This window comes from Prionailurus viverrinus, chromosome B1 (genome assembly GCF_022837055.1).
Source record: "Prionailurus viverrinus isolate Anna chromosome B1, UM_Priviv_1.0, whole genome shotgun sequence".
NCBI lineage: Eukaryota > Metazoa > Chordata > Mammalia > Carnivora > Felidae > Prionailurus > Prionailurus viverrinus.
Genome location: NC_062564.1, coordinates 170193489 through 170211071, shown reverse-complemented (window position 1 = coordinate 170211071; position 17583 = coordinate 170193489). Strand labels below are relative to the sequence as shown.

Here is a 17583-nt window from a genome sequence, read left to right as displayed (position 1 = left end):
CTAAGCCTTACTAAATGGGAGAATATATGGAGGAAAAAAGAAATTTCCTCCCTTCTTTGGCCTCCTGGTTGTAAGTTTACTTACGAGGGAAGAATGGTGTTCAAAATCTTGTGGGTTAAGCTCTCCTGGCTAGAACTTTGTTTTCTCCAATACTAACAAAATGGATTTTCTTCCCCCACCCCACCCTTTCTTGTTAATAGGGTGCTGAGAAAATTTTGTCAATGAATGAATCAGGAGAACTGCAAGACCTCTTAACCAAAATTGAGGTAATTGTGCTTTTAGCAACTTATTTTTAGTAATCAAAATGTTAAAACACATTCTGATTGTAATTGAGTTTTCCTAATTGAATTTTTCTCCCCATGTTCTTACAAATATGTAATGGGATACGTGTGGCAGTTTTCATTTGGTATCACCTGCCATTAGGTTTGCTCCAGCTAGAGTGACTTTAGTGTTAGCGTCTCCCCACCTCATAGTATTAGGTGAGAATCCCAGTCAGCTTTATTAGAGCCTAATTCTCTGTAATAGAGCTGTTGATGAGGTGTTTCAGAATCAGGCAATTGTCTTGAAGCACGTTTACAATTTTTCATTTAAATTATCTTTCCCACGGACCAGCTTATCATTTCTAAAGATTTCAGAAAAATTATTTCTCCTAAAGTGCACACTTTAATTTTGTTCCAATACTTACAATTGTAGCATCAGAGAAATGCATGTTCAAATATGTAACGTATCAAACAATATGGAACCAGAAAGTCCTCTGCTAAACTATATTATCAGCCTGTTTCTCTCCATAGGTAGGAAAGTCATATCTTTTCTGGCCCAAAATGGGACACTTTGAGAGTAAAGAGGGTGTGTTAATGATTTCTCTGGGACAGCACACATGAACCAGGACATTCCCAGGTGAATTAGGCAATATGGGCACCCAGTATCTATAAGCCCTGCCAGCTCTTCTTGGTCTAGTCTCCTCCACTGACCTCACCTCTGATTCTCTACCACTTTTTGTTCTTTAGTTGCAAGAGACAACTCTCTGTGGCTTCTTCCTACCATTCCTTTGTGCAAGCTGTTTTGTCTGCCTAGAATGCTCTTATTCCAGGTCCTCATTTACTTACACCATCTTCAGGGCCCATCTTACAGTATCCTTTCTTCCCCAGATCATTCCTGGTCTCTTGCACCTTGGAATTTTTATAACCCTCTTTCTGTTGGGTGCTTACCACAATCCTTTGACTTGTGTATTACCTTTCCTTGGGTATTTGATGGGTGTCCCAAACGAACCAAGGGCTCCTTGGTTTTAGGAATCATGTTTCATTCCTATTGTGATTTCTTTTTTTTTTTTTAACGTTTATTCATTTTTGAGAGATAGAGCATGAGTGGGGAAGAGAGAGGGAGACACAGAATCTGAAGCAGGCTCCAGGCTCCGAGCTTTCAGCACAGAGCCCGACGCGGGGCTCGAACTCACGAACCGTGAGATCATGACCTGAGCCGAAGTCGGAGGCTCAACCGACTGAGCCACCCAGGCACCCCCCTATTGTGATTTCTTCCAGAAGGACAAACACAGTGAGGGCATGGACTATATAGTCATCAACTCCTCTAAGCTTGAAAATCTGTGTGGATGGACTTCTTTCTTTCTTTTTGTCCCTATACTCGACTCCAACCCCCTGAAACCATGAGTTTAGGTTAATGCATATCTTTTATTTAAATGATTTAACTTGGTTAATGTGCATTATTGTTTTCTGTGTACATTTTAAATTTATGTCATGCTGTTATGTAATATAGCATTGCATTTTTGTTGTGTAATATTTTACACAAATATTTTTTATTTTGTTGCAAATTGTCTTCACTAGGCACTATGTTTTTAAGGACCATGTATGTTGCTATGTGAACATTTAATACATTTCTTCTAACTACTCCATGATGGAAACATATGTGTATTGTCCAAAGTGGTAACCATGGGCTGTATGTGGCTATTGAGCACTTTATAGTCACTGTTATAGCAAGTAATATGGCTAGTGTGACTGAGAAACTGAAATTTTAATTTTATTTAATTTTATTTGATTTAAAATTAAATTTAAATAGCCAAATGTGGCTAGTGGCTCCTGTTTTGGACAGTACAGCTCTGTGGTGCATACCCACTATTTTTTATCTACCTGCTTTTCCGTTGATGGATACCCAGATGTCATTCAGTACCCTCCTCAAACACTGCTTCCAGGAACAACCTTGAACATGTTCCTTATGGATTTCTCTGGGAGTAGAAATTGCTTAAGCATACACTTAATTTTCCAAGTAGATGGCTCTCTGGACTGGTTGCACCTTTCAAATACTCCCTGTTGTAGGGAAAGACATTTTTAGGTGTTCCCACGTTCTTCCTCCCCATGATTCTTGACAATATTTTACATTGTTCTCTAATTTACTGTTTTCTAGTTTTTGCTAGTGTAGTAGGTGTGAAGATATATTGCCTTATTGTTTTAATATGCATTTTTCTGATTACCACTGAGTTTGAGTGTCCCATTGTATGCTTTTTAAATTTTAAATTTCTTGGGGCACCTGGGTGGTTCAGTCAGTTAAGTGTCTGACTTCAGCTCAGGTCATGATCTCCCAATTCATGAGTTCCAGCCCCATGTTGGGGTCCATATTGACAGCTCAGAGCCTGGAGCCTGCTTCAGATTCTGTCTCCCTCTCTCTGCCCCTCCCCCACCTTGCACTCTCTCTTTTTCTTTCTCTCTCTTTCTCAAATATAAATAAACATTAAAAACATTTTAAATTTCTTGTGTAAACTGTGTATTCTTATACCTTCCCTGTAAAAGTCTTGGAATTGTCTTTTTTTTTCCTTGGTTGAGTTTTGGAAGAATCTTCTACATTCTAAATATATGTTTTCTTTGTTTTAGTCATTGTCAATGTTTCCTTTCCTTTTTTCAGTTTCTTTCATGATGTCCGTCACCCAACAGAAATCCTCTGATATAATCAAATTGATCATGCTTCCTCATAATGAAGTAGTCTTTTATCTTAATGTTACATAGATATTATCCTGCATTCCCTTCTATTAACTTTATAATTTTTCATACCTAGGTCTTTACTTCATACAGAATGCACTTGCATTTTCTTATTTATGATGAGATAGCTTCCCCAAACCAGCTACTAAATAATCTACTATTTTTTTTTATTGCTCTGTTGTGCCAATTTTATATCATAATAAATCCCCATGTGTACTTGGGTCTTGGTTTGACTCTCTACTGAGTTCCTTTGCCAGTCTTATTGTAGCAATATCATCCTGTTTTTATTTCTGTGGCTTAACAGCATCTTTTAGAGTCATATAGGGTAAATCTCTCTCATTACTCTTTTTAAAGATTGATGATCGGCTTAGCTCTTCATGGACTTTTATTCTTTGAGTCTACAATCCCTTAATTCTGCAACTTGGTGAACACCATCATGCTATATAACATAACCTCTGTCTCTCAGCTCAAAGAATTTTGGAAAGAAGATTTTGTTCTCTTCATCAAATCTGTCTCCATTCTACAGATGGCATAAATAAGGTGCAGACATTTAAGAGTATTCATGATGTTGAAAATAATTGTATGGTACTGACTTCTGCTGTTGTAGCAGATGTAAGGTGTTATAACTCTGTTGGGCTGCTTTTCCCATGTAACAAAACTGGTAGAGAAATTGTAGCCATCCAAAGAAAGCCCTAATTTGCCTGTGAGAGGAGCTAGGGCTTAAGGCACACTAGCCTCGGTAAAGATATTGACCCTCAAGAGAGGCAGTTGGAAGAGCCAGGAAAAGTGGATAAGGGATGCAAAAGTCCAGTCTAAACCCATCCCATTCTTCAAGTTGACTTTTGGCAGTGGAGTAGGAGTTAAATATTCATGAGGTTGGAAACATTGGAGTCTTTACTATGTAGCAAGTAACATTCTTGATGTTTTGTATGTATTAAGTCATTGAAACGTCACAACAACTCTGCAGGTCAGTTTCCATTATTATCCCCTTTTTACTAACCAGGAAATGGAGGCACAGAGATTAAATCACTTTCTGAAGACCTTACAGACAGTGTTTGATTCATGATTATAATCACCCTGACTTAAAAACCCATGGTCGTAAGCATGAATCAAATTAAGTGGCATGTAGTTGTCTGGGAAATCTGACCATATGTGGTAGGACCCAAAGCTCAAGTGAGAAGTTCGCTGTGAGGTAGACAGAGTATGAGGTCCAGGGAACAGACTAGGCTTTAACATTGGACTCCAAAACTAGAGGGGAGGCCATCCTGAAAGATGGGTAAATTGGTGATAACTTTAGAGAGAAACCAGACAGATCTTGCCAAGTTCTAGTTTGCTGTTAGTTCGTACTACATGGTAGATGATGACTATCCTGGTCCTCATAATTCAGGTCCCAGTTTATAACAGTTATTCCAAATGATGGTGAAGAAAGAGAGGTAGCAGTTATGGTTGGACCATCAGAAATGGAGTCAACAAATAATTTCAAATTTCCAAGTCGAAGCATCTTAGCATACATCCAGCCCAAATGAACATTGCTCTGGGAAGTCAAGTGGGCCTGATTCATTGATGAAAATTGTCAGTAGATTTAAACATGAGGATATGGCTAAAGCCAGCAGAAGCAAGTGAAATATAACAATAGCTAGTGTGGATACTTGGGTTCAGTGGAGCTAGGTGCACCTGGGAGGATTCTGTTCCTGAGACAGAATTTGCAGGGTATATAGTGTGAGCTCCTAATATTTATAGTGTGAGCTCCTAATATATAGTTGAGCTAATATAGTATGAGCTCCATGTGGACACAAGATCCTTGTCTCTTTTGTTCTATTCTGTACCTTTAGTGCCTAGAAGAGGGATTGGCAAATAACAGACAATAAATATTTGTTAAGTGAAAAGATGCATGAATCCTCTTTCATCCAAGGTTCCTTTTTTGAAAAGACAAAGCAGTGAGCTGATGAAAAGGAAGAGAGAAATAATTATTTTATGTAGGATAATGCTTGAGTGAAAGGATGAAATGAAAACACCATTTTAGTAATATTTATTTATTTATTTATTTATTTATATTAATAAACAAGCTGGACATTAGAAGCAAAGAAGTGTCTACGATTCCCCTAAAACAATAACCATGATGGATAGCTGATCCTGCTGGTGTTCACACAGAGGAAGCCCGGGGAGCCTTGAGATGTATTAGCAAACACCTGGTTATGGCAGATACTGAATTAAAGATTGCAGATGGTAGAGAAGCTCCAAGTAAGCTCTTGCCTTGCTATTTTTTTTTTAAAGTTATGAACAAACATTCTTGTCATTTCTAATGAGATTGCCAACATATGCCCATTTCGTGTCCTTTTTTTCTTGTAAAATCTGACTCTCTCCCCTGAGGGCTGGCGATTACTTATTCATTGTTCGTGAAGAACACAAGAGTTTCAGCTACACATGGAGGATGCTAGAATGGCACAGGCTATTTTTGCAGGACGTTGATGCTATCAGACACTGTCTTAACCCTCCCTGGAGAAGCACAGTTCTGGATGGTGACCCTCCCAGTGCGGGGGGTGGGGGGGGGTGGCCACGGCATATTCATAGACGCATCAGAGACCACTGACTCACCTGGGAAATCAGGCCATGTACTCTGTCTGCCTCTCTCTGAAATCTGAACATCTTTTTAAGTAGGTTTATGGCAGTCCAGCACACTGGGTTCAAAAATCAGACTCCTATATTTAGGCTAATGAATTTAAGATTATAAGCCACAACTTTCCTCTGTGTCGACAGTTAGTTCAGGGGCTTCTTTCTCAAGGCTGCAAATTACGGATACTGGAAGCTCTGATCATCAGGAAAGATTGTGTTTATTAGCAGCTTGATCAGACAGAGGTGTTTAGCAGGCACTTAACAAGCATTTTCTGAATTAAATTGTTGAATGTAGTTTAAAACAAAATACATAGACAGAGGTAAATCATCCAGAGATGATTATATGCAAAGTGTGCCCTCTTTGACAATTTGTTATATGGATAAATTTGCTTCATAGACAATCTGGATGACGAGATTTATGGTTACAGAAAATCAGGTAAATTACTTCCTCTTTAGTGGAATACTTAAGAGACTTTCAAGTTCTACTAGAACAGGAATAGGTAAATCTGAGGTTAAAAATAATAAGTGCATCCATTTCCTAATCTCCAGGAAGATAGCGAAAGCCCTTGATATTAGCATCCTCCTTCTATTTTAGATAATAGGAAAATCTCTTTATATTTCTGAACTTGAGTTTGTGCTACAAAGGAAATCCATTTGACAATCATTCATGAGCTCTACCCTTTTATCCTCATCCTGTCGATCCTTTGTGAGAGACTCTGGAGTTCTTGTGTGTTTTAATTCCGATGACCACAGTATGGCGTGGACCCATTCAAAGCTAAGGGTAGGGCTGAGGGCTACTATGAAGTGAACAGGGATGTGTCTGGCCTCACTGCTTTATCCCCAGTGCCTTCCACAGTGCCTGGCAAGTAGACACTCAATATTTGTGGAATGAATGAATAAATGAAAGTGTCTCACCCTCTGAGTCTTTTTTTAAAGTCTCTCACCAAGTGTATGAGAACAGAAAGAGGTAAAAAGAGAGGATGATTTCTCACTCCTTTTTTTTTCTTGAATTCCACCGCAAAGGGACGTGCTTCCACCCAAACCACTATTCAAAGGAGGGCCATTCTGTGAACTCAGTGCTCTGTGTGCTGTTCTCACCCAGGGCTGCATGGTTTCTCACTTTGCTGGGCAACTGGGCACTAAAGAGCTAGTTGCTTGAAATTCAGTGTTTCTGCAGTGGACTTCTTCATTGAAAGTGGAAGTCTGTTTTGTTGCTTTTAATAATGACTGTTGTTAACCTCAGTTCCTCCTTCCTCCTTCCTAGAACGTTGTCCATGTTTAGGGCAATTTTCTAGCCCCTTTAACACCTGTACTGGGGGCACAACCATCTACTTACCTGCATCTGATACATTTAATACAAGCCAGTTTTTTCTCCTTGTTGGAACTCTTTAAATTGGAACCGCAGACTAACAAAACTATAACATTATAACAAAAGTGCTCTCTGAAGGAGACAGCTAGGGATGACTGAATTATTTATTTTTATTAGAAGAACCAATGGAGTAGATTGTACTGGATGGTGTAACGGGAATGAGATACCTGGAGGCTAATGGAGCAGTGAGAGCTCAAGACCCGCTCAGAGCCACCCCGACTTCTGCCTCGGTCACAGCATTTATCATTCAACTCTTCTATGTTTGAGGATCCCATGTAATATGTTATTTGAGACTATTATGGATGTAAATAAAGGTGAAAAACTACTACTAAAGAGGAAGGACCATGAGATTTGCTCTTTTGTTAAAAGTTTTTATTTGAATTCCAGTTAGCATACAGTGTAGTATGTTTCATGTGTACAATATAGTGATTCAACACTTCCATAACAACAGCCGGTGCTCCTCACAAGGAGTGCTCTCCTTAATCCCCATCACTTATTTAAGCCTTCCCCCACCCACCTCCCCTCTAGTAACCATCAGTTTGTTCTCTACTATTAAGAGTCTGTTTCTTGGTTTGCCTCCCTCTTCTTTTTTTCCCTTTGCTCAATTGTTTTATTTCTTAAATTCCACATATGAGTGAAATCATGTGGCATTTTTCTTTCTCTGACTGACCTATTTTGCTTAGCCTAATACCCTCTAGCTCCATCCAGGTCATTGCAAATGACAAGATTTCATTCTTTTTGATGGCTGAGTAATAGTCCACTGTATGTATATTTACCACATTTTATCCATTCATCAGTTGAGGGACACTTGGGCTGTTTCTATAGTTTGGTTATTGTAGATAATGCTGGTATAAACACTGGGGTGCCTGTATCCCTTTGAATTAGTATTTTTCTTTTCTTTGGGTAAATATCTAGTAGGTGGGAATGCAAACTGGTGCAGCCACTTTGGAAAACAGTATGGAGGTTCCTCAAAAACTTAAAAATAGAACTACCCTATGATCCCGCAATTGCACTGCTAGGTACTCACCCAAAGGGATTTGCTCTTGAAGAAAGTTCTTCAAGTTCCAATTTTCTAATTCCCCTGTGACCTAAACATTTCTTATAGTCATTAAGAGTTTTTGTTTCTTCGGGGCGCCTGGGTGGCGCAGTCGGTTAAGCGTCCGACTTCAGCCAGGTCACGATCTCGCGGTCTGTGAGTTCGAGCCCCGCGTCAGGCTCTGGGCTGATGGCTCAGAGCCTGGAGCCTGTTTCCGGTTCTGTGTCTCCCTCTCTCTCTGCCCCTCCCCCGTTCATGCTCTGTCTCTCTCTGTCCCAAAAATAAATAAACGTTGAAAAAAAAAATTTATAAAAAAAAGAGTTTTTGTTTCTTCATTTGTGAAATCAGGCACGTGTGAGAGTTGGGTATAGACGCTATATAATATGTATGCCATTCTTTTCCTCTCCTCAGTTTATGGCTGAAGCAGCTAATTTTTACTGAGAATGGAAATGCCTTCAGAATCTTTCCAACCCTGTGCTCCAAGACATCAGCTGCTTTCCCAAGACAACTGAGCATTTCATACCTTCCCTGTCAGCAACTTCTCTATGAGGGATGCCATACTAAATATGGACTGCCCACTTACATATAATTCTCAGATAAATGAGAAATAATTTTTAGTTTTTGTATGTCTCATGCAATGTTGGGGACATACCTATACGAAAATTTATTTGTAGTCTCTCTGAAATTCAAGTTAACCAGGCATCTTGTATTTTTATTTGCAAAATTTGATGATACTATTCTACTTGAAACCCAGATCTAGTTATAATCTAGCACTAAAGGGTGAAATCCCAGAGTCAGGGGCCCTAAAGGTCCTTTCTCCAGGACCTAGGCCAGCCCAATATCTGTTCTGATCAGTAGGTCATTGTATGTGTGTGTGTGTGTGTGTGTGTATATATATATAATTTTTTTGAGAAAGAGAAAGAGCACCTGTGTACATAAATGGGGGGGAGGGGCAGAGAGAGAAGGAGAGAGAGAATCTTAAGCAGGCTTTATACCCAGCACAGAGCCTGACACGGGGCTTGATCTCACAACCATGAGGGTATGACCTGAGCTGAAATCAAGAGTTGGATGCTTAACTGACTGAACCACCCAGGTGACCCACAAGTCATTATGTATTTTTAATATAAACTTCTGGCACAGCTCTCGTGAATGTCAAGAATCTATTTTATCATAGTTTTTAAATTTGATAAGAACACCATTATTTACTAATTATAATTTGCTTTTATTACATTTTTTTCCTTATAATTTGCTTTTAAACTACCCTCTTTTTCCACCACTGGGTTTGGTTTTATTCAATTTATTTTCTAAAGACATTTTAATATTATGTAAAATTGTAAATTCACTATACCATGTTTTGGTCAATACTTGCACAAAGAAATGACAAAAACCCGCCTACAAAGTAACTAATTGCTACACACACTCAATCTAACTTTTTGGAAGAGTTTTGAACCTGTAGTCTTGATAAAGTTCCCTCTTTGTGTCATCTGGTTTGCCAACCACTACTTTCCATCAAGTAATTGTGTGCCGCTAAAAATGAGGTATTATGTGCATTTTGCCATCTTGACATAATAGCTAAGTCAAACTATAATTGCAGGTGAACTTTGCTATATACAAAAAGTGCATATCTGAAAAGTGGGGACATAAATTTTGAAGCAATCATGTCCTTAATGTTTATTTCCCGAAGCACAGTCCATAAAGTACTAATTGTGAGAGAATTATGGTTGTTTCCTGGGAAAAGAGTTATCATAGCTGTAAGTGCTGGGGAAACGGTGGGTTAAACCCAGTTAATCAGGTTCCTTTTCATTTGGCTGCTTTGGAGACTTTAGTACGTGCAGTTGTGAATCTCCAGCGAACAGCCATATGTCTGTGTATATAAACCACGTTTGAGTGTGTTTCTGCCTGTGTGTGTGTGTGTGTATTGATTCACATTTCCCAGTTTTATTTTAGCGATTATTCTCTTCACAAAGCCAAGCTTTCAAATATTGCTGCAAACTCCTATTTTGCAAGTCAGAAGCTTGGTATTCACTTTTCACCTCGTCTTCATTCTGTAATGGCTCCTAATCTCCCCACTGCTGATGGATACCACTAGTGAACTCTGGCAAAGGATATGTGCCCAAAGAAGGAAATAGAAATGTGTGTGAATAATTTTCAAAATATTATCCTCAATACAATGCACGGTTACTTTCATTTTAGTAGGAGAGTATTTTATCTTTACTTGAGGTAGAAAGGCAGATAGCCATTGTGGGGCGTTTTATGGACTTGGATAAATACCTTAAGATTTCTATGCCTATTTCCTTAAAAATAAAATAAGGATAAAGATGCCTGAATATCTGCTTTACAGTCGAAGGTGTCTGTATGTGTAAAGGATGGGATGAGGGACGATTCTATACAATAATGCATTTGAAAGTGCTTTTAAAAAAACAAAGCATTATTCAAATGTGCAATGTAACGATAAATCTTCAGTTGATAGTGGCTCTTTCACACTCAGCTTTTAGTGTTTTGATTTTCCAGACTCACTATTAGTGATACTGTTCTATAAACAAAGGTATTAAACCGTTAAGAGGTACTCAAGGGAAAGTTACAGTACTTCCCTCTAATGAAAATAACCATTTCCTGAATTGTTTGGTTTGTAAATACGTGTTTTCGTGTGATAGATCTCCTGAGATCTGGACCCTTTAACCTAAAATGTAGCAGTCTTCACAAAACAAGGTTATGCTATTGATGGCCATCAACGGGGTATTAAAGAAAACTTCAGCTAGCTTTCCCCCTGGGTCTCTGCATACATGGTAGGTGATTTCAAGTCCACAGCCAGCATTGTTTTACGACCATCCACAATGCAGGCAGACAGGAAGGTTGGTTGAGTTGTTCATGCTAACGCCTTTTCTGTCCTCTCTTGTCCCCCTGCCGCCCTCTACAGAGAGTGCAGCATCCACAGGAGTGTCCCTCCTGTGGAGGCTTTGGCTTTCTTCCGTGCTCCGTGTGCCATGGGAGCAAGATGTCAGTGTTTCGAAACTGCTTTACAGACTCTTTCAAAGCTTTGAAGTGCACTGCTTGCAACGAGAACGGCCTTCAACGCTGTAAGAGCTGTGCTGGTTAGCCGGAGATCTCACCCAGGGAGAGCCTCGTTTTATTAACTAAAGTCAATCATATGGTTTATACGTGTTTTTATTTTTAACTGTCATGTTTATGAGTTAATCAATAAACTTTAGTATAATTGCCTTTGTTTTCAATTTTTGCTGTGGCCATTTTCATTGACTCATCAAATAAACGTTTGTTTAACAACGATTTGCCATGCCCTTTGCTAGACCCCGGCTTCTCATTGAAATTAGTGGAGTACCCAGTACCCTTTCAGGATATGCAAACTCTGATTTGTTAAACGTGTTTGAGTTTCTAAAGAAAAGACTCACTGTATGTAATAGTGCCAATTGCAATGTCACCCTTTTGTCTAGAAGGAGTTACTCCAACTCCCTAGATGCATAACTCATTTCTGTGTGTCTCAGCTACAGAGAAGAAAAGAGCTCTGGACAGTGGAAAAAAATATGGTCATATTTATACTTAGAATTTTTTAAAGCTGTAAGAGTCTTAAAGATGATAACATTAGTGACAAGTCACTAATGTTATCATCTTTAAGACTATTTTACAGCTTTAAAAAATTAGTGACAAATCACTAATGTTATCAGGTGGATTTCTTGGTGATGATGTAAACGTGGCCAGAAGACTTATCTGGATTTAGTTTTGTAACATTTGCTTTGTGCTATTGTCACTGAAAACCCTTTAAAAAGGTGCTGTTGTCAGGGGTGCCTGGGTGGCTCAATTGGTTAAGCATCTGACTTTGGCTCAGGTCACGATCTTGTGGTTCGTGAGTTTGAGCCCTATGTTAGGCTCTTTGCTGACAGCTCAGAGCCTAGAACCTGCTTTGGATTCTGTGTCTCCCTCCCTCTCTGCTCCTCCTCCATGCACACTCTGTCTCTCTCAAAAATAAGTAAACATTAAAAATTTTTAAAAAATAATAAAAAATAAAAAGGTGCGACTGTTTGAACACATAGGCAATGTTAGTAAAGTGGACAAAAAGAAATTATGTTATAATTATTGGACACACCAGTACATGTGTCTGTATTCTGATGGATTCTCTTATGAATGACCTTAATAAACCACATTCTCAATATTTGTGAAAAGGTAATCAAAACATTTTACACCTCAGTATTGTAAAAAGATACAAATTTTTACTGAGTACTTACTAATCAGTGAGGCACAGTATAGGGTATGGTTTTGGTTTCATGCAGTGTATACTCTAAGAAGGAAGGAAGTATTAAACAAATAACTGTAAGCAGGATGAGTCTTAGACCACAAATGATCTAGTGTACTATGGGAATTATAGCAGATGGACCAACTTAGGTGAGTTAGAAATGGAAAGAAACGACTTTGTTGAGCAACTGATGTTTAAACTCATGCATGAAGGGTAATCAGAAATAAGTTAGCCAAAGAGCAAGGGGGATTGTGCTTCAAGTAAAGGAATAGCATATGTGGAGTTCCAGAGGTCAGAAAAAAGTTGTGTGTTTGAGGAATTGTAAGAAATCCAATATGGGGAATTATAATTGGTAACAGTGGAACAGTTTATAGCAGATGAAGCCTCCTACTAATAACACATTTATTTGGAATGAAATAATGAAAAATAAACAACTGTTGAAGGCATTGGAAAACAACAAAAACCAGAAAGGAACTGGAAAGAATTCAATTGCTGGAAGAAGGGAAACAAACAAAATGAACCTACATTTATCCAGCTTATCCTCTGAGAACACTTTCCAGTTTGCACAGGATACAGCTCATAAAGAAAGTGCAAACTTACTGGATTAAAGAAATAAATGTTGACATTTGGGCCTCCAGGATGCCTGGAATTGCGTGGAAACTTCTAAGAAATGAGAGGACCAAGGAGAGGGGTGCCCCCAAATCTGTTCTTTAATTCCACTTAATTCCTTGCCAGATTCCCAACCTACCTACGCAGAGTAATATACTGGGACCAGTTGCAATGTATGGGGGTTTTCCCCACACCACCAAGCAATTCTCTGACACCAGCTGGGCATCCTATAGTTCAACTCAATTCTGACACTGTCTAATCGGGAGAAAGTGTCAGATCCCACAGGTTAAAGGCTCAGTCCCACAGGACAGCCTTCCCATTACCACTTCAGATGTCTGCCAAAAAATCGAGGTTGTCACCAGCACTTCTAACCAAGCAGCTAGAGATATGAGGTTCCAATGACCCCCAGCCTGGGATTGATTAGAGAACCCAAAGAGACATCTTATGTGCTAGATGACCAGTTTATTATAAAAGGCTATAACTCAGAAAAAGCCAGATGGAAGAGAAGCATAGGGCAAAGAGTGGGGCAAGGAACTTCCGCGCCCTCTCCGAACACTTTGAGCACATCACTCTCCCAGCATCCCCACGTGTTCACCAACTCAGAAGTTCTCTTAAATTCTAAGGGTTTTAGCTCTGTGACAGAAAAGGGCACAAAGACCAACTGTGTATTTATCATAAATCGCAATATCCCCCAGAAAAAAGAAGTAGCTGAGAGGCCAGAGAGTTGTGCAGAGATTTCAACAGCTGCTCGGGTTGCAAAGTCAGAGTTTGGAGTTCAAGTGATCCACACAATGGACGTTTCCTTGAAATCCCAGAAGGGCCCCATATTTAGAGTAAAGCCAAGGATTGAGGGCTATATTGTAGAGCTAAGGGCAAAAACAAAACACACGTGCCTTTAGAACGCCAAAAACAAAACTTTCATGATATCATGGTACCTTTGGCTGCTTGCTAGAGCAAAACCTAACACTTGAACTAAGAATAGAAAGGAACTCACTGAATATGAAAATCGATAACTAACATTATACTTAATGGTAAAAATATTAGTTTCCCCCTGAAATCAAGAAGAGTACATGAATGTTCACTTTTATCACTCCTATTCAACATTATGATGAAGGTCCTGTTCAGTGAAACCGGCAAGAAAAAAAAAGTCACAAAGATTGGGAAAAAATAGAGCTCATTCTTTGTAAACCACATGACTAGCATGTAGAAAACCCAAAGAAACCTATGAAGTACTGAACTTCAGAGTGAGGTTGAAATTATTGGACTTGAGGTCCTTTTATAAAAATTAAAAATGCAGCACACAAATCACAAACAATTTGAATATAAATTAAAACAATACAGTTTATAATATTATCAGCAACCGTTAAGTATATGGAATACATTTTACAAAATACATGTAAGACCTCTACATTTAAAACTAGAATGTAAATTTTGCTGAGAAAGTATAGAACCCAAATACATGAGGAAATAAGCCACATTTTGGATTGGAAGATGACATTTTAAAGATATTTATAGTTTCAATGTCTCAATGCAATAATCTCAATTAAAATCTATCAGACTTTCTGTAGAATTTGACCAGCAATTTTAAATTTATATTAAAGATGCAAACAATCTAGAGTATTCATGAACATTTTTAATAAGTAGAGTAAAATCAACAAGCAGACAAGTGGAATAGAGAAATAGACACACGCAATGAGGTCAGGTGATTTTCAAGAAAGATGCCAATTCAAGGCAGTGGGGAATGGAGAGTCTTTTTTGACAAATAATCCGGAACTACTAGATTCACATCTGGAAGAAAAATGACATCGAAAACTGCTACCAATGCCACCATTCCTGCCTCAGGCATATAGTAGTAGCTAGAGGCCAAAGATTCTGCTAAATATCTTACAAAACACAAGACAACCCCACCCCTCAAGTGGGTCTAGTCGAAAACGTCAATAGTGTCCAGAGAGGCAAACTCTGCTGTAAATGTTAATGCCAGAGGTGCCTGGGTGGCTCAGCTGGTGAAGCGTCTGACTTCGGCTCAGGTCATGATCTCACAGTTCATGAGTTTGAGCCCCACGTCGGGCTCTGTGCTGACAGCTCGGAGCCTGGAACCTGCTTTGGATTCTGTATCTCCCTGTCTCTCTCTGCCCCTCCCCCACTCGCATTCTGTCTGTCTCTGTCTCCCTCAAAAATAAATTATCATTAAAAATAAATAAATAAATAACTAGATAGGTAGATAAATAGATAAATAATGTTAATGCTAAGCCAGGAGACTATCCTTACAATCCTGGGGTAGTAAAGATGTTTTGCGTAAGTCACAAAGCACTTAACTATAGAAAATGATAAATTGGGCTTAATTAAAATCTCCTCACTAAAAAAAAATATGAAGAGGGAAGCCACAAGTGGGAGAAAATGTTTACAGTACAAATACCTGTTAAAGGACTTATAACTAGTATATATAAACAACTGAAAAAAACACTAATAAAGACAGTCTAAAAAAGCAGTGGACACTTCACACAAAAGAAGACATATGAATGGTCAAAAACAAGAGGAAATATACATATTAATCATCAGGGGAATGTGAATTAAAACCACAGTGTGCCCTTGCTATCATATTTACTATCATATTTACTATCATATGATCATAAATACTATCATAATACTATCATATTATCATAAATACTATCATATTTAGAATAGCTAACATTTAATTTTATTTATTATTATTTTATTTTAGAGAGAGAGAGTGCATGAGCAGGGGAGAGGAACAGAGGGAAAGACAGAATTCCAAGCAGGTTCCATGCTCAGTGCAGAGCCCAACGCAGGGCTCTGTCCCACGACCCTGAGATCATGATCTGAACCAATATCAGGAGTCGGATGCTCGGGATGCCTAGGTGGCTCAGTTGGTTGAGCTTCTGACTTTGGCTCAGGTCGTGATCTTAGGGTTTGTGAGTTCTGTGAGTTCGAGTTTGAGCCCCGCATTGGGCTGGCGGCTGTCAGCACAGAATCTGCATCAAACCCTCTGTTCCCCTCTCTTTCTGCCCCTCTCCTGCTCTCTCTCTCTCAAAAATAAATAAATGTTAACAAAAAGGAGTCAGATGGTACACCAACTGAGCCACCCAGGCGCCCCAAATAGCTAACATTGTAAAAGATGGAAGATGTAACATGTGGGTGTAGATATGAAATGACTGGATCTCTTATCCATTGCTAATGAGAATGTTAAATGGTGCAACCAGTTAGGAAAACCGTTTGATGGTTTCTAATAAACGTAAACATATGCAATTGCATGCCCAACAATTTTACTCCTAGTTATTTATTTAAGAGAAATAAAAAGCCCTATGTCCACATTGTGTAAGAGTTTCATGGAATCTATATTCATAACAGGCAATAAGCAAAATGCCCACTGACAAGAGAATTGATAAGAAAATTATGGTATTTTAAAATGGTATATTAATATGATATATTATTACTAGGCACACTACCTGGTGATAAAAAGGAACAGGCTATTGATTCTAGCAATAACATGGATCAATCTCAAAAACATTACGTGAATAAACTAAGCAAGACATGAAGCATATGTACGATGTGACTCCACTTATATGAAGCTACAGATTAAGCCAAAATCAATCTATAGAACAATTGCCTCACAGCAGGGAGGGGGCAAAAAGAGGAAATTAAATATGACCAGAGCTAAGACAGTGGTACAAATTATAGTTGTTGAAAGTAGGCTTCTCTTCTGTCAAGAAAGGGGGGAAGAGCTTCTCCCATGAGTGAGCAGATTCTTAACATAGTTCCAACATATTTCTGAGGTTTGATTAACTAATAGGGCCTATCCGGAAATTTCCTAACTACTCAGGCATTGGCTACGTATTGGCAAATCTAGTCATACTCCCAATATCCTCCTTGTCTGGGGTATATCCAGGATGGAGAATTAGAATAGTACAGTGGATTCTAATTTTCAGGCCCTATCTCGGATTATGAGCTTGAAGGACAAAAGCTCTCTCTCAGTTGCATTCAGAAGGAATTTGTTTTTGTTTCTTTTATTCTTTTTGCCATGCATTGGCATGGAATTAAAGTGTTATGTTTTCTGCTGATTATTTGTGGGCCTCTAAAGAAGAACATTATGGAAAAGTAATGAAATTAAACAAAACAAAACAAAAACCTCAGACATCTCATAGAGTTGCAGAAGTTAATGAGACTAATAGGCTCATAAACAGGCTTATTTAAAAATAAACTTACGTTAACTTTCTGGAAGAACTTGATTTAGAAGTTTCATGTCTGTTTCAGTTTTATAAAATGCAAGTAGGAAATAATTATACCTGCTATATTTATCCCACATTGTTGTTCTGTGTGATTAATTAGAATATATAGGAAAGTATATCTATTTTAAAAACACAGAGCATGACGCAGAAGCATAGAACAATTTTATAATTACCATAAAAGTTGTGTCTCAACAATGTATCTTTTTACTGACCAGATAAGACTCTCTATTCCCAACTGCCTTTTACTAACATTTATTGGACGCCTTCTGTATGCTTGGGTTTTTAGAAGGTGTCTCATATATTCTCTAGTGTACTGTGAAGAAACTGTGATTCAGAATGTCAGTTAACTTTCCTAAAGTCTTGACATTTATATTAATTTATTGTATCATAAGTGTCCACATAAGCTGGCTTTATTTCTGGTATAAAGTGGGAAGTCAATCAAGGAAATAACTTGCTCAAAGATGAACACCTACATAATC

The 17583-nt window shown here is 38.4% G+C and overlaps 1 protein-coding gene across 1 annotated transcript in view; it reads left to right on the top strand.

Annotated features, from left to right (window-relative positions):
* Positions 1-11172, top strand: part of GRXCR1 (glutaredoxin and cysteine rich domain containing 1) — a 319676-nt gene extending 308504 nt beyond the window's left edge. The window contains exons 3-4 of the mRNA XM_047857561.1: positions 201-266; positions 10920-11172. Coding sequence (XP_047713517.1) covers positions 201-266; positions 10920-11099 — 246 coding nt within the window. The 3' untranslated portion in view covers positions 11100-11172. The remainder of the gene's footprint in view (positions 1-200; positions 267-10919) is intronic.
* Positions 11173-17583: the final 6411 nt, after the last annotated feature.